At 38.4% G+C, this 24,900-nt stretch overlaps 1 protein-coding gene across 3 annotated transcripts in view; it reads right to left on the reverse strand.

Annotated features, from left to right (window-relative positions):
* LOC109103897 (cytohesin-1-like) overlaps positions 1-23,654 on the reverse strand; it is a 58,695-nt gene extending 35,041 nt beyond the window's left edge. The window contains exon 1 of one of the 3 annotated variants that reach the window (XM_042731290.1): positions 23,515-23,654. In XM_042731290.1, coding sequence (XP_042587224.1) covers positions 23,515-23,533 — 19 coding nt within the window. In that variant the 5' untranslated portion in view covers positions 23,534-23,654. Of the gene's footprint in view, positions 1-1,670; positions 1,886-12,084; positions 12,388-23,514 lie in introns of those variants that run through there. The other 2 variants (XM_042731277.1, XM_042731283.1) reach the window with 2 other exon arrangements.
* Positions 23,655-24,900: the final 1,246 nt, after the last annotated feature.

Genomic DNA, 24,900 nt, shown 5'->3' on the forward strand with positions numbered 1-24,900 from the left:
TGCAGAACTCTTAATAAAATTTAAACTGATGAGTTATAAAAAAATTCACCCCCCTCACAGTTGTCATGAAGGGCTAAATTAGCTATATAAACCAAAATCATTTTTTGAACCAGGCTGTAAACATGTCTTTCTGCTGTAAAGTTGGACATTTTAACATGGGGAGTCTATGGGACTGACTCCCTTTTGCAGCCAGTTCGTGCGTGCATTAGAAAATATAACATTCTGCAGTTTATTTACTAATCGTTTGAGGTAATTTCGCAATTTCAATCGGTCTCTCGCTGTTGGTGCTTTGTGCTTGGAACGATTTCTGCGACTTTCTCTGATAGTTTTAAATACTTTAACACCGCGACACATTTGCTGCATTAGTGCGTGCCTCTATTTGATCGCGTTAGTCATCATACAGTACATATTTTTCGGCCTTTTCGCTTATTCGGCGGAACACCGAAAGAGATTTTTTTCGCTATTTTCAACCAAATAATTTCGGTTGCCGAATATTCGGTGCATCCCTACAAGAAACGCTCGAGCACAGCTGTATGTTGTGCTTTGTGCAGGGGCCAAAATGTATTCTGTTTAAGATGGCTTCTACCTTTGTGGATCGTTCTTGGCCATAATACTTCCAAAGGGAAGCATATTTTACACTGATACTCGATAGTCAAAAGCCCGGCTATGCAAGACTGAGATATCAGCTTTCTCCTAGAAAACATCCCAACCCCCTGAACCCAGACAGCTGAGCCACATTCCTCACCAGCACACAACAAGTGTTTCAAACACACATGGAAACACCACGCTACAATACACTGTTACACACGCAGGAGACATGCGAGAGAATTGAGAGAGAGGTACTGCTCATGGACTCAGTGGTATGCAGAGGACTGCCTCAGACTTCTTGAGTCTGGACAAGCTGCTGCCTGTCTGAGTCTCACTGGGAAGACAGACAGATCAAACACACAGGTGAATGTGCGGGAAAGGTAGAAGAGTCAGAACTAGCTCACATACACCCGTTTTCAGAAGAGACAAAAACACAAACAAACTCATCAGGAATTTCTGGCACTGGTTACAGAAACAATTCAATCCAGGCATTCGCACACATTTTTAAACAAGAGGATCATGGGACAATAAAACACATTCATCCTTATCAAAACCAGTGAGGCCTTTTCATTCACAATGAATAATTCATAACATAACTGCATACTCAACGAAGCAAATATGACTGACAGTTCACATGAAGGACAACAGCTGTCAATAGAAACCCTATATAACAACCTGACAGCATTACTACACTCATTATGTATTAAAAAAAAAAAAAAAAAAAAAAACGTTTTTTTGGTGTTTAATTATGAGCATGTTAAAGTTCAATGTTTGCTATTTTGTCAAACTTAGAACATGACGCACGAGATCCGTGAGACGAGACTATTATTTACTTATTTATTTATTTATATATAAGGTTTGTTTGTTTCCAACTAAATCAAAATAAAAACATATACGGGAAAAAACACAAAATAACACCAACTTCTAAAGAATCTAAGTTTAGTGAATCACGTGTCAACTGATTTTATCGTCTCTCAGCACTCACACTCGACATTTATAAACAGCGTAGATCATACAAAGCGCGTGTTTTTATGAAGAGTAAGTTCGGCGAAAGTAACAGCTGCCGATCGATCGTCACTCACCGACACCGTCTTCAGATTTCAGCACCATCGCGCGCTCTTTAGTCCCGTGATACCGTAAACAAATCAACAAGAAAGCTCAAAATATCTCGGGTTACAACTACAACTCAACTTTAACGTCAACTTTCGAGAGCAGGATCGAGTATTTTACATAACAGCGGAGACCGGAAGGATTGCGGTTGAGCAAGAGTGTTCGTCCGTGAACAGGGGAGTGTCTTTAACCGTAACCGGCCAATCCCGAGCGCGCACCCGACGCCGAGTGACGAGTGACTCTCTGCCGCTTCCGGCGCGGACCGCGTCTCAGTGCCCAGCTCCCTCACTCACTCACTCACTGCCTACTGGCTGCCCAGTGTATGATGAAGCGCGTGAACAGGGCCTGGCTTTATTAGATTACCATGAATGCATCTGAAATCAAGCTTTTATTTGTAAACATGACACATTCAGGCAAATTTAAACAACTAAATGTGACATTATTTGACTCAGTTGGACACCAACAGCTTGTGTTGTCCTAGAAAACCCCAGAAACAAAACTACATTGACTGAATAAGCCACCTTTCCTCATGTATGAGCCTGTGATAATTCCAAGAGAATCTCAAAATGATTTAAAACTAATTAAGTTCTAAGAAATTTTTATTTTATTTATCAAATCTTTATTTGGCCCTCTAACTTTTGCACTCACTATTCTAATTCTATTTAAAAAAAAATCTAACTACCTTTCTAATCTTTTTGTATTCTATCTATTTTCTTTTCATTTATTATACAATTATAAAAAAGACCTCTAACACTAGCTTGCTCTATTCTTTTTCTATTCTATCTGTTTTCTTTTTATTTATTATATTATTTAAAAGCCCTTGCTACGTATACTGTGTTTAGGCTAACTGAGACTTGTTATAGGACTTACATCTCATTGCTCTTTTGTTGCTTTTGATTGCTTCCATTGTCCTCATTTGTAAGTCACTTTGAATAAAAAATACTGCTAAACTAAAAAATTTAAATGTAATGTAAATGTAAGAAATAATCTTGTAATTAAAATTATAAAATCACAAAATGACCTCATATTCCTTATGTTGGGCTATTTAAAATGCAACAGATGAGCTTATACTCTGACAACTTTTACTCAAACCCTAAATGTCTGTTTTTTTTTTAATTTGCACTAAAAGTGTCATATGGTTTATTAAAATCGGCAGTCTACAGAACATAAACAAATCAATGCCTCTGCTGGTTTATTAACAACTGGCGAATCTTAATACATCTTTACACTGATCCCTTTTTTATCATTATTTATAAAACCAATCGCTATGTCAAACATCACATTTCGAGTGTTACTCCTGTATTCTGTATACACCCGAAACAATAATTTAGGAGATTCGCTCCTGATTCACTCCCAGCTTTGCAGTGTGTATTTACACTCACGGCTGATTGTGACTTAAGCACAAAACTTTTACTTCATTAAGCACAAAAAAAATATTGTGATGTTCAGATTGGGAGCTGTCTAGGTAGGCAGCTTACTAGGGTTTGAGACAAAGCCACGGTATTGAGTTTCAGCATCCACACCCTGTGCTGGCTGTGAGGGGTGTGTGTGGGTGGGGGCAGGGAGACTGAATGACGAACGCAGACAGAGAGCGGCCCTGAACGTGTGTTTGTGTGTGTGTGGCCCTGAGCCGAGAGCAACATCAGACAGATACCACCTGATCCGCTTTAAAAACAGTTAAGTGTGCAAGGGGACATTGTGCAGAATCATCCCTTTTTGTATGTGTTTTATTGGCGTACATGTATGTAGTGTAACAGATGTGCATATGGACGAACAATCACACATTTCTACCTATAAGCTAAATTCAACAAAGTTCAAATTAATTTGAATCATCATGCTAATAAAAGAAGGGTGTGCACTACAAAACTGGAAGATTCGCTATAGTGAAAACAGTTGTAATACACTTAACAATGTTGTGATGAAACACACCACACCTGTTGAGTTATTTGTTTAAGTATGGGTTGCCACATATTATATAACATATAATTGGAAATGTGATTGTTTTTTTCTTGTTTATCGTAATATAGTTACATGCTTCTAGCCATTGTTATGGGTACATACCTAAAAGCTTGTTGCCACGGCGACCCATTTGAGATAAAATCAAAAGCCTTTGTAGACAGATACTCAGGCATGTCGAGATGAGTAAAGTTTTATGTTGCACAATAAATAAAGACGTAACAATGATGGAGGGGAGCTCTTTAGCCGAAGTGCTTTCAGGAAAAGTTAAAGGAAGAGGAAAAGCCTCCGTTTTAGTGAGTACTCGCTTTATTTAGCGTGAGTACTTATGGAAATAATAGGCTATACTTTTAAAGAATACAGGCCTACTCGAGTGCAAATTAAATGAAAATGTAGTATAGTTTAAATTTATATTAAATGCCATTATCTGAACTTTATTTTGACCCACTTAAGCAGGACTAATGTCATTGAACAATGCTACTGTTGAATGTACCGATAAGCATTCATGGTAAACTAAAATATGCTTTAATGTCATTTCCATTGAAACTTGTATTTAATGTAATTAAATGTATTTGTAATTCCACATTTTTAATGAAGTTGCAATTCAGTTCATTTAAAATATATTAAATTTAAATGTAATATAAAATAACACAGTGCAGTTACATAATAATCAAGTGTTTTACATGTGCTTTAGGATGTTAGCCAATTCAAGATTATTAAAATATGATCATTTAAAATGTGTTTTTAAGTGCACATTTGATGCAATCAAGCACACTTCTTTTTCACAAGGACTAGAGCGCATTCCTGTCCAGTTTAACAAATATCACGGCTGTGTCCCAGTCTAACAATGTGTCCTCTGTTGAGCCGTGCTGTACTGCAAATGAAGAAAGCCTTCCGAGTGCGTCAACTGCACAGAGACAAGAAATCCTTGTTTTTGGATGTCAGGTCAGTTTTACAAATAGTGAATTTCATACTATTATGCAATAAAGAATTATGCAGTCCATTCAACGTGCAAATTAGATGTCTGGATGTGTGGTCTGGAAATCTAATGTTTATGTAAATATTATGTAAAAGTAAAATTGCCAGGATTTGTTGCTAAGGTTTCCGTGACCACTGCTATTGTGTAAAATGCATGTGCTGTAAACACCGGTTTCTGTGTAAAATTCCACATTTTCTACAGAAAAAGGAACCCGAGTCAGGTTCCTCCTTCAAAGTCTGTGACATGTCTTCATCTTTTTTATCATTCACAAAGTAAATACTGCGCATCTTAGTATAGCACACCTCTCCGCAACAAGCCATATGATCATTCAAGCCGTGTAGGATGAGTTATGAATCAAGGTAATTCTTAAGGTAAAAGGTTTGTGCAAATGCTAACAAACTATTTTAAAAAGAAACCAGGTCTGCATGTTCTGAAATCTGCAGGATCCCGCTACTCGACCAAATCCATGCTCTCAAATGGCTTTGTAAATGTGATTGTTGGCTTGTTATCATAGCGGCATTTGTGGAATGTTGTTTTTCCTTGTATTGTTTCTCAAGGCTGTGAGAACGAGGACCAGATAATCCCGGTTGAAAAACAAAAAAATATGCTGGTTACCCTTACGAAAAAGAAGTTTATTCAAGTGTGCTATTAGTATACTTATTTTAAACTAAAAAATAGGACAGTATACTTTTAGTTTACTTTTTATGTACTTCTCAGAAATGGGCTTTATGTACTTCTAAGATATATACTTATAATGGCAATTAAGTATACTTGATTTATACTTACAAAAAGTCTAAATATACTTGAACTTTACTTAAGTATACTTAATAAAATAAACTTGAAGTATACTACTTTTTGGTAAGGGTAGGTACGTTTTGAAGTTTGAGCTGGTCCTTAGTTGGCAGCTAGTTGCTTAGGATCAGCTCACAACCAGCTTAAACCAGCTCAAACCAGATGCCATGCTTCAAAACATACCTAATATGCTTGTTTTCAGTCGAATAATGCATCTACCTACTGCATGTGCCAGCGTAACAGACAGCTATTAGAAAGCATAAACAGGCAAAAATTGGATTTTGTTTTGTAAAAAATAATTCAAAAAGATTGTCCATAGACTTACATTTGAAAAGAGCAAAAATTTGTCAGAAAAACTAGTGGACGCCAGTATTTAAGACAGGACTGGTCAGTAATGTAACAAACATGCCACAGTGAAGCCAGGTGATTGGAATGGAGAGGTTGAAAATTGATTGAAGAAAGCCCAACATGAACTTAATAGGTTTTCAAGAGAGAATACAAACGTTTTATTAAATATTATCTGAATAGAATGCACTGGTGAATCAATAAAACCAGGAACACATTAAGAATAGAAATAGTGTAGATTCTGATTTCATGTTGACAAGGACAAGCACTTTAGTAAATCGTACTTGACATTAAAGCTTGCAAAGGCACTATGACCACAGGCCAAAATCTGCTTGAAGAGAAATGCATTGAGTGACCTCTGCTGGGAAATTACAGCACAGCACATAAAGAGAGAGGCTTTCAGGAGGTGTTTGCCATGAAACTAGAAACAGAGACTGAAACGCAGGTATTGCTAGTCATAGGGTGATTGATTATTCTCATGTTGTTCCAAATGCATATGCTGTCATTTTCCAAGAAACACTAATAGATTTTTTTTTTTCTACTAGCTCCTCCATACAATGGCAGTTTATCAACTATATGCCTGTTGTCAAACTTCCAAAAACACCAAAATCACTAAAAGTAGTCACAGACAACAACAAAAATACATTGGAATAATAATAGAAATATCTCCTGTTTATTACCATTGTTTTGTTATTTTGTTTTGTAGTTCATTTTATATTGTGCATTTGTAGGACCTAATTAAATTATCTAAGCAGACTTAAAGGAAAGACAAATTCAAGAAGAACATGTAGCAAAGAATATATTTACGCCATATTTCATTAGCATTCAGTAAATTTCATAACTCATGTTCGACGCTGATAGGAAATCAATTGGAATTAAGGTTATTGTGCGGCCATAAGAGCCTCAGTAATCCACTAAGTCCTGGATTTGGCTCTCCAGCTGGTTCCTCTCAGTTTCTGACCTTGCTAGAGAGATTAAAGCAGTGGGCATTTCCTGACAAGGGCCTCACAGCGGGGAGCCACAATGTCCCACTTTAAAACATAGATCCCCACTCACATATTGCATGTGTGCTGTCAAAAGAGTTTCCTGCATTTCTGACCTGATGAGACAAGGTTTGATTCTGTGTTTAACTGTTGTGTAGATGCAGGTGGATGTTCCAGCAACCCAGAAGAGTTTGCTTCTGTTATACAGCAGCAGCACTGCTTTTTCCCCTCATACTTTTGAAATCAAATGTTCATCAAGACACAAGAGGTCAGGCTCTGATGTTAACAGATGATGATGGGGCCTGGCTCACTGTTCCAGTTCATCCCAAAGGTGTTCAATGGGGCAGACGGCCAACATGGCAGATTTTCAAGCACTGTTTATCACTGGACTCTAAAGGGACCAGGCTCATGATTTTAACAAATTACTAGAAAAGTGCCTATTTATCATACACTTGTGAAAAATAATTGAGCTAAACTGTATTGAATGTGTAGTCTGTGCAGTAGTGATTCATTTGGAGCCTGAGTTTGTGCAGTAGTAGTGATTGTGAGGTGGAGCTGCGGTATCAAACTCCTGTAGACCCAATCACAAGATCGCAATCATGACACTACACCCACTTTTTACAGCATCTAATAACTAACTAAAATCAAACTTATTAGAAAACACAACACTCTGGCATACATCGGCATGATAAGAATTACCTAAAAAGACAGAAACCGTCTTTGGAAAAATAAATATTTTAAGTGCAATTTGATTACTCACGTCCCATTTAGATTACATGGAGGGGGTGGGGTTTGTGACCTATACCGGGTCCAGCCACCTCTGGGTGATAGAAGTGTTTTGGCTTCACTTTTCAGGACTTGTGTTGCACACTTGGTTTTGACTGCAATACATACATGATTGTAAAAATATATGTTTTGTGTGTTTTTCAAGTCATCTCCAGATAATAAATAATGTATCTGAATAATGCAGTGCTAACTGACAGAGCATTTATTACAGTATAGAAAATATAAAACATATTATTCTGTGATAAAAGAAAAAAAATAGTGTTTGTAATACACAAATTATAAAATTGTCATTAGGGAAATACAGGAAAGATATTATAAAATACAAATTATTTTGTGAGGGGTTGTGAGGAGACAATGACACATAATAAGTTGGGTGTCAATATGCAACCAGCTTGAAATCATGCCAACAGTTTCATTGATGCATTATTTGAGAACAATTTGTTCTACTGAAAAGCTTTTTGCTGGGGAAAATCAGACGAACAGTATAGGAGGAGTTTGAAAAAGTATGTTTTCAAAGAAATTCAAAGTGATGGACTGCAAGTTTGACCGAATATGACATGATCAATGTTCTCAGGATGATCCAAGGAACCTGACAAGACCAGTTTCATTAAAACAGGCTAAATTAATCAAAAGCTTTTAAGATTTTTTTACATTTCATTATATATTTTGACCAGTAGGTGTCACTGTATCGATACTTTTTTGTGTACCTTCAGAGTATGTTCCGACACATACCGAGTTTCGTAATGATACGTTAATGCATTTGTGAATATAGCATTTTATGACAAAATTCAAAATGGCCAACGCCCAAAATGTCCAATATGACAAAAAATTAAAAATATAAAATGGATATCATTTGTCTCGGCATGCTGCACTGAACCAGAAGCGACCAGTTCATAAGTTGCAAGCAAAAATAGATATTTTTCATATCTCCAGACCAGTAGGTGAAAAAAACACTGCAAGTAGCCTCAGGTGAATCTTATGATGAAATGTACCAAGTTTGGTCAGAATACGTGAAAGCATTGCAGAGATAGAGCTAGATGATAGATAGATGCTCATCATCAAATTTGTTTGTGTGTTATTCAAGAAGAGAAGGGTTTATGAAAAAGCTTTTAATAACTATTGGCCAGCATGGTCTGAAGATGATCTGAGCCAATTTTGGTGAAAATCAGACAAACCATCTAGGATGAGTTCAAAAAAAAAAAGTAATAACAATAATTCAACATTGCAAAAAATCTGACTCAAAATTTTAATTTGGATGTGCATTTGACTCAGCTTGAGCCAAAGTATCAAAGGAAAAAAGAATATTGCTTCTGAACTTACGTTTCAAAAGTTATTCACATGTACAAAGTAAAGTACTTCATTACAATTTTAACAGTAGCATGTCATGTGATATTATGTTTAAATTTTAAATGTACTAAATTGCAACTTCATTATTATGTTTAATTACAGACATATTTAAATACACAAGATAGGAATGACATAATACTGTTTTGGTTTACCAAAAATGCTTGTCAGTACATTCAGAAGCATGTTTCAAACATAAAAAAAAAAACTAAAGATGAACTTACATCACATATAATGTTGTACTTAAATCCAACTTAAGTGGGGGGAAAAACTAATTAAATATATATAGTTTAATATTGCATTTAATGTAAGTTTAAACTAGAATACATTTTTATGTATTAATAAATAACAAAAAATTTTTTACTAAAGTGTACTTCTTTTTCACAAGGTATAGGCCTACAGTATGTATATTTATCAAATTTTACAAAATTTGTAACACACATTTACTCTCTCCCCCCAGCAGACTCAGACTCTCATGTTAACTGGTGATACTCAACCCTAGTGAGCACAGTGTGACAAAATCTAAAGCAGCTATGACAAATACAACAAGTATTGCATTCTGTGTCTTAAATCAAGAATGTCCACCTCTTCCACTACCCTCTGTGTTTTTCCAGCAGTCATGAGTAATGAGCCCTTGTCTCGATCTGTTCCCAGCGTTCAGAGTCGCCTCCAGCTGTCTCAAAACATAGGGAACAATTTCCATGTCACATAGTGGACGGCAGCTATAATTTCAAAGCACCTGCTCTGAACTGAAATACACAGGGATTTAACTGGAATGATATCGATATCATAATTATCAGACGACAATTAAAACAACATTGTCATGGAATTCATTACAAATTTTTATCATACTCACTGTCCCTGTGCCAATTAGCAGGAGTGTGTCATGCTTATGGAGGAAAGATTGACTGGATGAGAGGCTAAATAAAGGCCTGGTTAATTGTCAATGTTTAAATCGACTAGTATCTTCAGTTTAGTTATGATAAGGAGGAAGCACTTTATTTTATACAGTTACATTGACAATGTAGCTATGACTAAGCCTATGAAATTGTGATCCAGCCATTAGATGAGTCATGCAAGACTCTCTGACAGCATTCACACATTAGTTCAAATTCACTGCCATCATTTGTTAAAGTTGGAGTGTGATGAAGCTGATGGAGTCACAGAGTTTAGCAACATGAACTGTAACACCACCAGATGAAGACATTTCTGAGCAAAGCTCCATTTCTCAACACAACAGGAACAAGTCCCCTATGGTGCTCTGTTCATTTGCATCACACCAGCTCAACATACAAACCGGAGTATTCAAGTTCAGAAATTCCTGTCCCATAACCACCCTCGGCCCAGACACAGTCTTTCTGCTCACTCGACATAGTTACAAAATCCTCCATTCACTTCCTCAGTGTGGCAGCCTAGTGTACATGCTAACTGAAAGTAACTCAATGTCATACCTATCGCATTCAACAAATTTGCACCTTTTTAAGAATGCTGTTTTTTCTTTACCGCTGTGAGTCCCTCTGTAATTAATTGCCACATTCCTGGTGAGGTACTACAACAAAACCCACAATCCTGAAGTGAGTTCCAGCTGAACTAATCTGAGACATAGAAAAGGGAACCGCAAGGCTAACATTACCAGTTAACATAAAAGCAGAAGAGCCAGTATTGGTGTTTGCTGATATTAGGGAGACACAAAAATCCAGTCCGATTTGTTTTCATCATTATACGTGGATTGAGTAGTTCAGTCTTTATAAGTACACACTTGCATCCTCGTCATCATCATCATCATCATAAACTTTCAAATTTGGCCACTTACAGTATGAAGCAAGCTGCTATAGCAGTTTTAAACAATCACACTGACTCGTGGCTTCTGCAGGAGAATAAAGCATTGGTTTTCAGTTTTGTAGCTTGTCATGAGTTTATCTTGTTGGCTGGCATTCGCATTGGTGTTGGTGAACCTGAGACAGTTTAAGTCAGGACCATCTCTTAAGACCTAGACCAATAAAAGACCCAGACTAGACCCCTCAAGACCTAGATTCACAACATTTTGAATAATGTACTGACTGTTTCCCATACTCTTGTGAAATAGAATTATACTTTTGCATACTTTTAAAAAGAGTGTTTATTTATATGAAATGAAAATGCCATATAGTTTATATTTAGATTAAATGCAATTAGTTTTTACTTAAGACACACTTATGTAGTTTCATAATTTCTGCAATTGTGGTTAAAGTGAAATATGGTTAAAGTGTACTGTTGAATGTACTGGCACATATTTATGGTAAGTCATCTCTATTTAAAATTGTGTCATGTATTCAGCTATATTTGTGATTGCACATTTTTTAATGATGAAGCTGCAGTTTAGTACATTTCAAATATACTTTATATATTTTTTTTTATATTGAATAGCAAACTTTAATATAAAATTATAATCAAGTACTTTACATGTGCTTTAGTAGTCGAATCATCAAAATAACATTACTGTCATGTTTTGTCATCATTTCCATTTGTCTCCATAGTTTCTAATTGTGCTCCCCCAAACAAAATATTAAAGCAGTGATTTGAAATGTACTTTTTATATGACCTTATTAGAAAGTGAACATTTTTAAAAGTACAAGTGTATTAAATTACAGTCATGAAAGTCTACTCTCCTTGAGTACACTCAAGTGGCCTCATCTGCAGAATTAAAATCTTTCTGATCAGTTTTGGGTGAGCTATTCCTGTAAGTTATAAGACAGAAACAAGGACACCAAGTAATGAGACCTAAACCAACACTAAATTTATGTGATCTTGAAAGGTTTGGTGAAGATGTTCATAAACTCTCTTGACCATTGGTTCTGAGGGATTACATCTACCTATAGTCCTTAATGGCATTAACTGATTGCTGCTCTCAGCTGGTGCCTGTGAGAGTAAAAACATGCCTTGAACATGCAAAACATGCCTTGAAAATGCTACTTATTGGCTCATGTAAAAAGAGGCCAACTCCAAGTCTGTATGATATTCTCTCTTATGTCTCATGTACCTCCTTCAGTGCAAGTCGGTGGAATTTTGTTGATCTGCCAGTCAAAACAAATGAATTCTGGTTGCTTAAAGTAACACCACAATGCTGAGCAGCAGTAATTAAGATAACAGTGTTAAGCAGAGAATCAATAGAGAACATACTGGTTATGATTACAATTCTATAAAAGATTAGACAGCTCTTACCTGAATGACTCCTTGGTAACGTTGGACATAATAAAACTTGAAAACTGGACACACACAATTCACTAACACTCCCCATGTCCTCAGAATGCATGTTTTTCTGCTCTGTGTTTGCTGTTTTTCTCCCTTGGCAATTTCAGTGTGTGGGTCAAGCTACACACACCCAAACCAGCCTGCCTGTCATGTCTCAGTTTCTCACAGCGTTTGCTCTGACGTCCACAGTCTTCTTCCTCTTTAAGTCGTCATGTTTATGTGTGCGTTTGTGTCTCTGACAATTTCAACTTCTCTGTGACATGTTCAGTACTTCACAATGCAAAAATGCATGTTTGTTTCCTCTTTCTGAACTTGCCGTAAAAACTGCGATGCAATTCTCTTCCCCTCTTACTGCTAATAATGTCTCGCTCCGCTCCTCTGCTCTCCTAATCTGCCTCTTTCAGTCACACACTCATGCTCTGAAGTCTGCACACACAAACACAAAAGAAAATAAAAAAGGATTAACTCTAAAAATGTGTCTGTTATTCTAAAAGATGTTTTTTTAAAAAAAAAACAGACTTGATCATATATACATTCTAGACTCACTTTCCAGTCCTACTATGAACAACTCATTAAAGGGTTAGTTCACCCAAAAATGAAAATTAGCCCATAAATTACTCACCCTCAAGGCATCCTAGGTGTATATGAATTTCTTCTTTCAGATGAATTCAGTCGGAGTTATATTAAAAACTGTCTTTGATCTTACAAGCTGTTTAATGGCACTCAGCGAATGTTGCAGTGCATCTGTCCAAAAGAAGTGAAATAAAAAGCGCCCATCCTTAATAAAAAGTCTCACACAGCTCCGGGGGGTGAACAAAGTCATCATGTAGTGAATCAATGCGTTTTTGTAAGAAAAATAACCATATTTAAAAGGTAATAATCACTTTAATCTAGTTTGCTCCAACAGTACATGGAAGCTGTTCCGGGGGTAATTGACGTATGAGGTTGGCGTTCCGCATGATGCTGAAATGAGAGATAGAGTTAAGTGTCATCAGCATAGCAGTGATATGAAAAGCAATGTTTCTGAATGACAGAACCTAGTGATGCCATGTAGACAGAGAAGAGAAGTGGTCCAAGAACTGAGGAAAATGTTTTAAAGAGCATCAAAATCAACTGCGGGCGGCAGATCCTTTTCCTATTTAGCGCCCAAACTCTGGAATAACCTACCTAACATTGTACGGGAGGCAGACACACTCTTGCAGTTTAAATCTAGATTAAAGACCCATCTCTTTAACCTGGCTTACACATAACACACTAACACATTTCTAATATCCAAATCCGTTAAAGGATTTTTAGGCTGCATTAATTAGGACAAGTGGGACCGGGAACACTTCCAATAACACACAATGCACTTGCTACATGGTTAGAAGAATGGCATCTACGCTAATATTAGTCGGTTTCTTTCTTATTCTGAGGTCACCGGAGCCACCAGATCCAGTCTGTATCCAGATCAGATGGTCACTGCAGTCACTCTAGGATCAACACCTAGAGATGACCTCTACAGCCCTGAATGTCAGCAGAGACTAGGACAACTAGATGAGTCCCAGAGACAGATCCCCAGTGAAGATCTTGTCTCCTAGACGGCCACAAGGACAAGACCACAGGAACCAGTTGAGTCCTCTGCACAATGTGACTTTACTGCAGCCTGGAATTGAACTGGTTTCGTCTGGTCAGAGGAGATCTGGCCCCCCGACTGAGCCTGGTTTCTCCCAAGGTTTTTTCTCCATTCTCTCACTGATGGAGTTTTGGTTCCTTGCTGCTGTCGCCCCTGGCTTGCTTATTTGAGGACACTTAATATCCAGCGATATCATCGACTTGATTGCACAGATACAGATAAACTGAACTGAGCTGGATGATGACATCAATTAATTCAATGATGATCTGCCTTTAACTGAAAAGTTAGTGTTTTTCTATTGTCATTTTGCATTATTGACACACTGTTTTACTATTTAATACTGTAAAGTTGCTTTGACACAATCTGTATTGTTAAAAGCACTTTATAAATAAAGGTGACTCCTCCAAAGACATTTTCACAACTTAATGCCTTGTTAAACCTCTGAATACTATCAACGATACTGTTGCTTGGCAACATGTGGCAGGAATACTGTGGTAACTGGGTGGTAACCAGTATAGTGCTGGTTTGTTGTTTTATCTATTATTTATAATCAGACACTTTGGGAAGCACATACAGAAACAGCTTTTGAACATTTGTCTGCCAGGACTATTTTTCCCCTTTTATTTCTTAAAGCAATGCATATAAACATGCACTGAAATGCAACTATGTAACAAAAGAAACAGTGTTTCAATCGCTTCAATGACCAACTGTGCCTATCATTAGCTGCGAATCCCCTCAGTGGTCACATATCTATGCATTATACCTCAGCTATTACCTTTCAGCATGCCAACTGTCTTTTTGTCAGTCACAGTCAACAAGAAAGTGAAAATCACGAGTACAGAGAGCATGAGAGAAACGCCGGGGGACAAACGTCTCATGCATGAGCTGCAAAGTAAGGGAATAAAAATGCTGCAGCTGCACATCAAACACGTCACAGGACAGCAGAGCCCTTTCTGTCAACTCAGCATCTCTCCTCACATTTGACTGTTCACTTCCCTTTGAGCTGCCATTTATTCTGCAGCTGTGAAGAAAAATCAAGCAAAAGGACACTCAGAAATGGCACCCTCTGAAAGTCTGAAGAAGCTCTTTAGAGGTCAAACAAGGTTTCCACATCTGACCAATAAACCATCATGAATTTCTGCCAGTCATTTATTATTATTGATATATTTATTTGTCACCAAGACAATGGTATCTAGCTGTTTTTCCTTGTGTTTTAGCGACAGTGCAGTGTTTACAGTGCAGGGTATTTTGTCACTTTCACCCATCACACAAATGTAAAGATGCGTTTTGCCCATTATGGAATATTCCACATGTGTGATTTTCCATGTGGTTAAAGTAGTTGGTAAAATGACAGAAGTTATCTTCAGAAGCTGTTTTTTATTTTTTCAAATCGAATACTATCACTCTCAATTTAACTAAATCTATGATGAACTTCCCAGCCAATTCATTTTTACTAATATTTGCAAAATCCTTTAAAAAAACTCTGTACAATATATGTGCATATGTGTGAAAATATATTTTTAGGTTCTTAAAAGGTACTACTTCTTGGATTAGAATATTAAATGCAATATAATATTGAGTATGAATAGAGTTAAAGAATGCAGAGTCATCTCAAAGTGATGGCTATATCATAACATCAGTATCTATGCAGTAAGTTTTTCCCCCCTTCATTTTACTTTTCTGAAAATGCTGATGAAATGCAACACAGGGGACTTAAATTATGCTACAATGTCGCCCCTCGAAGGCCATCATGTGTAATGTCAAAACTACTGCTGAGAGTCATTAACTTGTTAGGGAATGTTTTTTTCTTCAAAACAATGTCATGTTGAAGTCTTTTCTAAGGGATGTAATGCTGATATAGCAGAACTTTGATTTTAGTAACTTCTTATTTAAATCAGGGGGCTTTCACCAGGCTCTTGGAGACCTGAATTTAGCTCAAGGTGCTTGAGATCAAGAGCTAATATCAGGACTAAAGACCTCTGATTTAAATAATATTTTAGTGCAAGCCCAATGCTCAACTCTGGAGATTATATATAAAACCCAAAACCCTTTTCATGGGCTGAGCAAAGACGCCAGGGCTATAATGAAAATGAGGGAGATTATTATTATTTTTTATTTTTAATTTTTAAATTTTTGGTCCCAAAAATATACGGTGATTGAAAAAAAATAAATAAATAAATAAACAAGTAAATAAATAAATAAATAAAATAATGGAGAAAAATACTGTGTGGGGAAAAAAAAGTAAAGGAAAAAAAAATTTTGATCAAAAATCATATGAATCATTTATAAAATGAAAATGTCTTTTCATCTTCTCATCTTCCTCCTTTGTCATCCTAACAGTGTTTTGGTGGCATTCACAGGGCCCCTTCAATGATTTTTACTCCAAATAGTATTCTTCCAGACTTTTATCTCACAATACTGTATATGTGGTAATTTCAGGTATTCTAATTATCTACACTAATCTCTACTGGCTGTCATTTAAGCACTGGATATTATAATCTAATGGTGCTGGAAATAGACAATATGTTATATAATAACATGCTTATGAGTTATTCATACTGAAAAATGAAATGAAACTAATACTTACAGAAGTCTCAGTTTTCTACTTCATTCAATTAATTTAAATTATTTAGCATCAAATTCAGGAACTGTATGGGCATTTCAACAGCATTCTGAAAACTGATAGGACAAATAGCAGTTAGCAGAGTCTTTCTCTCCAAAGGAAGAACTGTGCTATGCAGTGCTAAAGCACCTCCTACGCAGCCTCCTGTCCTCCTCATCCGCAGATCTGTCACCATAGAGAGAGAACAGCTCAAACTGCACACAAACTCACAATAATCAAATCATACTCGCTTTGAGGCACAAAACAGCACCACTGCACAGAAGACTCCACCTCCTCCCAGTGACCAGGTGATGATGCTGACCCCGGACAGCGTGAGGAGATCCTTCAGCAGGATCAATGCACGCAAAGCTCTGGGTCCTGACAACATCCCTGGGCGTGTGCTGAGAGACTGTGCAGCAGAACTCACTGATGTCTTCACAGACATTTTCAACAGCTCACTTAGTCAGGCTGTTGTTCCCACATGCTTCAAAGCTACCACCATCATTCCAGTCCCGAAGAAGCCATCTCCATCCTGCTTCAATGACTACCGTCCTGTTGCACTTACTCCCATCCTCATGAAGTGCTTCTAACGGCTAGTCATGCACCACATCAAGTCTGCCCTCCCCCCCTCTCTGGACTCATTCCAGTTTGCATATCGGTCCAACCGGTCGACCGATGATGCCATCTCAACTACCCTCCACTCAGCACTCACACATCTAGAGAAAAAAAGACACATACGTCAGAATGCTGTTCATAGACTTCAGTTCAGCATTCAACACAATCATCCCTCAACAGCTCATTCACAAACTGGTCGAGCTGGGGCTCAACTCTTTGCTGTGCAACTGGCTGTTGGACTTTCTGACTGGAAGACCTCAGGCAGTACATGTCGGCAGCAACACATCCAGCACCATCACACTGAACACTGGGGCCCCCCAAGGATGTGTGCTGAGCCCCCTCCTCTTCACTCTGCTGACCCACGACTGCACACCGTCACACAACTCCAAACTCTTCATTAAGTTTGCGGATGACACGACTGTGGTGGGTCTCATTAGCAACAGAGATGAGACAAACTACAGGAGCGAGGTGAGCCGCCTGGCCGGGTGGTGCAGTGACAACAATCTCTCTCTGAACGACTTCAGGAGAGCGCACACTCAGCATGTTCCTCTGACCATCAACGGTGCGACTGTGGAGAGAGTGAGCAGCACCAAGTTCCTGGGTGTGCACATCACAGAGGACCTCTCCTGGACTGATAACACTGCAGCACTGGCCAAGAAATCACAGCAGCGTCTCTACTTCCTCCGCAAACTGAGGAGAGCCAGAGCCCCACCCCCCATCATGTACACCTTCTACAGAGGCACCATCGAGAGCATTCTGACTAGCTGCATCACTGTGTGGTATGGCGCCTGCAACGCGTCCTGCCGGAAGACTCTGCAACGCATAGTGAGAGCAGCTGAGAAGATCATTGGTGTCTCTCTCCCCTCCCTCCAGGACATTTATGGAACCCGTCTCACTCGCAAAGCCCTCTGCATTGCAGGTGATCCCACTCACCCGTCACACAGCTTCTTCAGTCTGCTGCCATCAGGAGGAGACTGCGGAGTCTCCAGGCCAGGACCAGCAGACTGAAGGACAGCTTCATCCATAAGAATATCAGGAAGCTGAAATTGCTCCCGAACTTGCCCCCCCGTCCCTCTTCTGCCCCAGGCACCACTGAACTATGATGCCCCCCCCCCCAGATCCCACATCTCCAGGTCCTTCCAACCCCCCCTCCCTCTATCATACGATGACATGCACCAGTCACTTTGTGCAGCACTGGTCTGCTCACTACCTCATTCAGCATAGAACTGACATCATTCTACTACCTCATCAGTCAGTTTAAATAAAATAACTGCTCTTGAGCCCATTGTCACTTTAATCAGACTGAATAAGCTTTTTTGCACTAAAAAACTTTTTATCTGCACTGTTTGTTCATTGGTTTGCACTCTATCTGCCATGTGCCTTGCGCTGCTTTTATTTAACCTTATTTTTATTTTATTTTTTTCTATTATGTCTTTTTTTTTTACATTCCCATATTGTATAGTTTTATCTTATATTTTATATTTGATCTAGATTTTTAGGCTCTACTGTTAGTGTTATCTGTATGCACCGGGGGTCTGAGAGTAACGCAATTTCGATTCTCTGTATGTATGTACTGTACATGTGGAAGAGTTGAGGCAAACTTCAACTTTAACATCAACCTAACATTTTTAAGATTTTTTTTTTTTTTTTTTTTTTTTTTTTTTTTTTTTTTTTTTTTCACTTTCACATTTTCAGAAATAAGCAGTAAGGCATGTTTTGGTTAGGTATGTTTTGAAACATGTCAGCTGGTTTGAGCTGGTTTAAGCTGGTCATGTGCTGGTAATAAAGCAACTAGCTCCTGCTCAGAACTAGCTTAAACCAGCTCATGACCAACTAAGGACCAGCTTAAACCAACTCAAACCAGCTGCCATGCTTCAAAACATTCCTAACCAGCATATGCTGTTTTTTTTTCAACAGAGAATGTATTTCTGGGGTGCAGAGTGTCTAATGCCTGATCTTGTCTGATGTAAGTTCAAAGCACATCAATGCACAGACACAGAATACTGATTTAGAGAAACATGAATGTGAGTAAATGGGAAATGTTCATTTGTTATGGAAATGTTTGTTTCAGTTGGTATTGTAAGCATCTGAAGTGACAGGATGAAACTATAAATGCAGGCTGTTAAATGAAGCGTGGAGTCTTTCCGCAGGTGTTTGTGAATTTATACGAGGTGTCATGTTGAACTAGAGTGCTGTTCGTGTAGGATGAAGAGAGCTCTTGGGTGGCCAGAGCTTCACGCTTTCTGCCCACAGCAGTTCAAAAATGGAAAAAAAACATCTCATAAACTCTCCCTCATGCTGGTTTAGGTGTTACATCTCACATCAGAACTGGATCTGAAGCTCAAACATCTTTCTGCAGGCTGAGTTTCCTGTGCATTCAAGAGAAGAGCCAATCCACAGTCAGTGTCAACACTGAGAGATGATCTAAGATCTAGTATTGAGTTGCAACACTGACCTCACACATACATACAGAAGAGAGTAAGCAGTTCTGCAAAGTGACACCCGATCAGACAAAACACACTGGGTCAGTGACGCGCTATGATGATATAATCATCTATTTCTCACCAGTTTGCTTCAGACTTTTACTCACTTTCCACTGGTAACCTTAAACTAATTCATTTCAACAAACAGGCCCATAGTTTTGTGGTTCACAACAGGTTTGATGTTCTGAGTGTTTATGAAATGACACACAATTAACTTTTATACGCCAAACAATAAATGAAGGTCACAAAATAACTCAACTGCAAAACTCAGCAACATATGAAGAACATTTAGGTCTAGCAATTTCAGGTTATACAAAAGATGATACTACTGAAGGTACTGGACAAAACTTTATATTAATAGTGTCACGAATCCTGTCCATGTACTTCTGTCCGCTTGCCACCAGAGGTCACCCTCCCATTATATTGACTCTCACACCACACAGACTGTTACACATCACCCTGGACTACATTTCCCATGCTCCATTGCACTAATCACAAGCTCACCTGAAACCAATCACACACAGCTGCTACCAATAACACACGCTAAATAAATCAGTCTCACACCACCATTCAACGCAAGTATTGAAAGTGCATATCTCTACTCTACTGATAAGTTACGAAGCCTGCTTCATCGTCTAGTCATTGTCATAGTCTTGCCTTGCCTGATTTCCCATGTTCGGATTCTTACTTGAGTATTCTGGATTACCCTTTTGTCTTGTTTTTTGGATTATGTTTGCACCTTGCCTGGACTATTGCTTGAGTTCCTCGGATTACCCCTCTTGTCAAGCCCTTTGGATTACATTCTCCATCGATTGACCCACGCCTGTTTAACGGATTACTCTTGTGTCTTGCCTGTGCCATATCTGTTTGCTGGTGTTTAACCCTGCCTGTTTCTGGTCGTGTCTTCTAATAAAGCTTTGCAAATGGATCCACACACTTTGCGTCTCGTTCGCCCCGCTACAGAATACTCGGACAAACAAGGATTCAGCAGCTTTTTCAATGGAAATGGACAATGGCTAGGTATGGACACTACAAGATTACTATTAACCCTTAGACAAGGCACACAATCACTGGAGAGCTATATTCAAGAGTTTTTAGCCATTGCACACTATTCAGATTTACCAGACATTATTTTCATGGAGTTTTTCTGTGATGGCATAAATCAACCTCTCAAGTCTAAGTTTAGACGTGAGGGTCCCCGTTCATCTCTGAGTTGTTTTTTGGGCTTTGCTTTGCTGTCCGTTGGCTTTTCTTTCACAGTTGGTGTCGTGGAGGAACTCGACATTGCATCCGCTCATGTAATGGCGGTCACGGAGCATACTCACAAAATGGCGGTGACAACAATGTACTGTAGTGATACTAGCTTTGTCCCTGATCCTAAACATGTCAGCTGATCATCTAGAGTATTGTCATGTCACAGCTGTTTGTCCAGAGTCCTGTCTCGTCGCAGCTGATTGTCCAGAGTCTTGTCAAGTCACAGTTGATCTTCCTGAGTTCAGTCATGTCACAGTTAATCTTCAAGAGTCAAGTCACATTTGATTTTCATGAGTCAAGTCAAGTCACAGCTGCTTGTCATGAGTCCAGTTACGTCTCAGCAGTTCGTGCAGAGTCACATCACATCACAGCTAATCTTCCAGAATCTCGTCACGTCTCAGCTGTTTGTCCAGAGTCACGTCACATCACAGCTGAGTCATGGCTACGGAGGCCACTTATGAACTCCTGCTCTGAACCAGCCAAGAAGGCCATTTCTGAACTCTCGTCCTGTCCTGTCACAGCTAAGGAGGTCACCTATGAACTCTCTGCCTGTTCTGTTCTGGCCAAGGAGGCCGTCTATGAACTCTCTTCCTGTCCTGTCACGGCTAGGGAGGCCATTTGTGAACTATCTGTCTGTCCACTAATTTTAAATAATATGTCTGAACTATCTATCTTTCCAGTTTCAGTCACTGATATGTCTACCAGTCTAGTTTCTGTTAAAACACCCAATTTTGAACTGTCTGCCCATCCAGTTTCAGTCAGTGAGCCAGCTTATGAACTGTCTGCCTCTCCAGTTTCTGTCAATAAGCCTGCTTATGAACTGTCTGTCCATTCAGCTGTCATCAGGGAAACTATTGATGAATTTTGTGTACCCTGCCTCGGCCCTTGGGGCCATAAAAGCTCCTGCTCTGTCTGTCTCGTGTGTCTCCGTGTTCCCTAGGTTCCAGTCCATGCCGTGATCTTCTGTCCCACTTCTGTAACACACACTATATAAATCAGTCTCACACCACCATTCAGCGCCGAGTATTGTAAGCGCATATCGCTACCCTAGGTGATAGCTACTTTACGGAGCCTGATTTAATTATCATAGTCTAGTCATTGTCATAGTCTTGCCTTGCCTGCTTTCCCGTGTTTGGAATCTTGCCTGAGTATTTTGGATTACCCTTTCGTCTTGTCTTTTGGATTATGTTTGCACCTTGCCTGGACTATTGCTTGTGTTCCTCGGATTACCCCTCTTGTCAAGCCCTTTGGATTACGTTTTCCATTAATCAACCCATGCCTGTTTAACGGATTACTCATGTGTCTTCCCAGTACCATATCTTTTTGCTGGTGTTCAGCCCTGCCTGTGTCTGACCATGTCTTCTAATAAAGATTTGCAAATGGATCCACACGCCTCACGTCTCGTTACAAATAGACAACACTCTCGATTAATGACTGCTTGGATTTTGCTTACTAGTCTCCTTTAGCATGGAGTATTCTAGAGTTTTCTGTAGTTTTATCATACTAGCAAAATTTCCCAGTGAACTATCTATCAAACTAACTGCAATTAACCATGCGATTATTTTGAAGAGGCTGCAGCAAATTGCATCCTGTAACACTCACCACCATCTTTTCTATTTTGGGATGCATTCTGCTCTCAGCAAACTGAACAATGAATAATTGAGAAGAGTCTTTCCATAGCAATGAACATCATAAAACCGCACACACTATCCTGAAGCAGAGCATTTTGAAGCTGGTCAGTTTTATCATGATCAAAACATTCCAAATTTACACAAAGTGGGTTAATGTCTTTATCACTGAATTGCATGTTTTTTTTTTTTTTTTATTCAGGAGTTACAGAACTCTGAGTAAATTGTACGATTGTATAGGCATTTTCCTTAACAAAGTTACTCTTTTAGAGGTGGGACTGTAGCTATAAGCACTTAGTAAAGTTTTGTGCTTACTGTATGTAAGTGCATAATGTAAAAGTGTTTAATTTAACTGAATGTTAGTGCAAAGTGTACTTAAAATCTTAAAAGTATTTTCCCATTATTTTTCTTATATTTTTTTAAAAAGAACGGTACATACCGATAATATTATTAAAATAAAAAGCCACTTACAGTAAGTGTACACTCCACTTAATAGAGCACACTTTCATGACTGTTTCTTAACACACTTAAGTACACTTTTAAAAACATCCATTTTGTAATAATGTCAAATTAAAAGCTTTACTTTAAAGTATACTTTAAATCATTATGTTTGAATAATCTTTTGTTGTAATTTAAAGTAGGCCTACACTTTTGATGTGTTGACTAACATACTAAAGCACATGTAAACTATCTGTTTATAATTTTAACTACAGAGTGTGATTTGATATTACATTTAAAGTTAATATATTTTAAATGTAGCATAGCCTACTAAATTGCAACCTTATATAAATGTGTAATTTAAATATATATTAGCCTAAAATATAGCTTACTTAAATACATAAAACCTATTTAAATAGCAAATAACAATTAAATAACAAATGTTCGCCTAAGTATAAAGCTACCTCGCTCTACCCTGCCCTATCTATTATGTTTAATATTCTAACATAAAGCTTGAAGCTCTTCAGTAGTTCAGAATCCGCGGTAAGTCTAAAGGACCTGTTTGAGGCATGCCAAAAACTTAAAACATCCGAATCCTCAGAGATATCAAACGTGTTTCCTATACAAACGATGCATGTGAAATCAGCATCGCGCCACTGCGAAACGATTCCAGAAACACGCGGCATGTACTGTATTTTCCTCCATGCCTTGCGCGCGCAATGCCATTTTTAGCACTGTACACATGAAGCAGAGAGTGTGTCCTACCGTAGCTCTCCTCATCCATCTCCAGCGAGCTGACACTGACGCAGGAACAGCTGAAGGTGTGTCTCAGAGCGGCTGCTCTCTTCTGCCCAACCCATGCAGTGTGTGGCCGGCGGAAGAGCCCCAGACTCGCCCCGCTCTCTCTCTCTCTCTCTCTCTCTCTCTCTCTCTCTCTCTCTCTCTCTCTCTCTCTTCTGCCGCATCTCTTCTGCTGCTCAGCCTCAGACCGACCGGCCTCCCCCTCAACACATAAAGATGCTTTCACTCAAAGGATGTGTGTTCGTCTGGTTTCTCTTTATTTGTTAAAACTGATAGTAATGCGAAACCTTGAATAAACTGTATTGCATTGTTTTGTTTTGTTTTTTCTTATTTCTCCTTCAATAAAGTCAATATTTTTCATTTTAGGTGAGCAAATCCTTGCGATGGAGTGACCTCTCGTTTCAAGTGAAGAATGAAAGTGAGAAGCCTTAAAGGGATAGTTCACCCAATAATGAAAGATTCTGTCATTAATTACTCACCCTCATGTCATTCCAAACCTGTAAGACCTTAGTTCATCTTCGGAACACAAATTAAGATATTTTTGATGAAATCCGTGAGCTTTCTGACCGTGCATAGACAGCAATGATGCTACAGTACCACGGTCAAGGCCCAGAAACCTAGCCTAGTAAGGACATTGGTAAAATAGTCCACGTGACATCAGTGTTCAGCCATAATTTTATGAAGCTACCAGAATACTTTTTGTGCGCAAAGAAAACAAAAATAACAACTTCATCCTCTCTTCTAACATGGATAGATAACATGGATCACAGGCCTTTATCTCTGATGTGTAAAATGGATCATCTGGATGATCACTGAGAGTTCAGTCTAGATTAAAAATCTACTATATTATATTGCATATTATGGGCTGTTACATTATGCAAAAGCAACAGGATTTTGGATTTGTTATTTACACTTTATTTTTATTTTATTATTATTATTATTTGCTCAATCTTGGCGATGCACACTTCAGCCAATAGATGGCGGAAAATTACCATATGTTGGTTTTCCAACAGCCATAAAACACCACCAGAAGAAAAAGTCCAAGAGTCCAGCACGACATCAGAGAATGTCTAATATGGCGAGAAGCTTCACTCACACTACACTTCCGGCTTCTGAACTGGTTGCAGTTCCACACTGATTCCATATGAGGTCTCTCACAGGACGAGTGCAGAATGAATGGAGGTCAATGGCTGTATACCCCTCAAAATCCACTTTTCTCAGGATATAATTTTTTGTCTAATAATTTGAATGTTGTATTCGAAAGGAGATGCAAAGAAATCACACATTCCCGGGTGTTGGATTTTTTAGAGTCACTTATTTGCTTTAAAAAGTATTTTAAAATGTCAATGA

Source organism: Cyprinus carpio, chromosome A3, assembly GCF_018340385.1.
Source record: "Cyprinus carpio isolate SPL01 chromosome A3, ASM1834038v1, whole genome shotgun sequence".
NCBI lineage: Eukaryota > Metazoa > Chordata > Actinopteri > Cypriniformes > Cyprinidae > Cyprinus > Cyprinus carpio.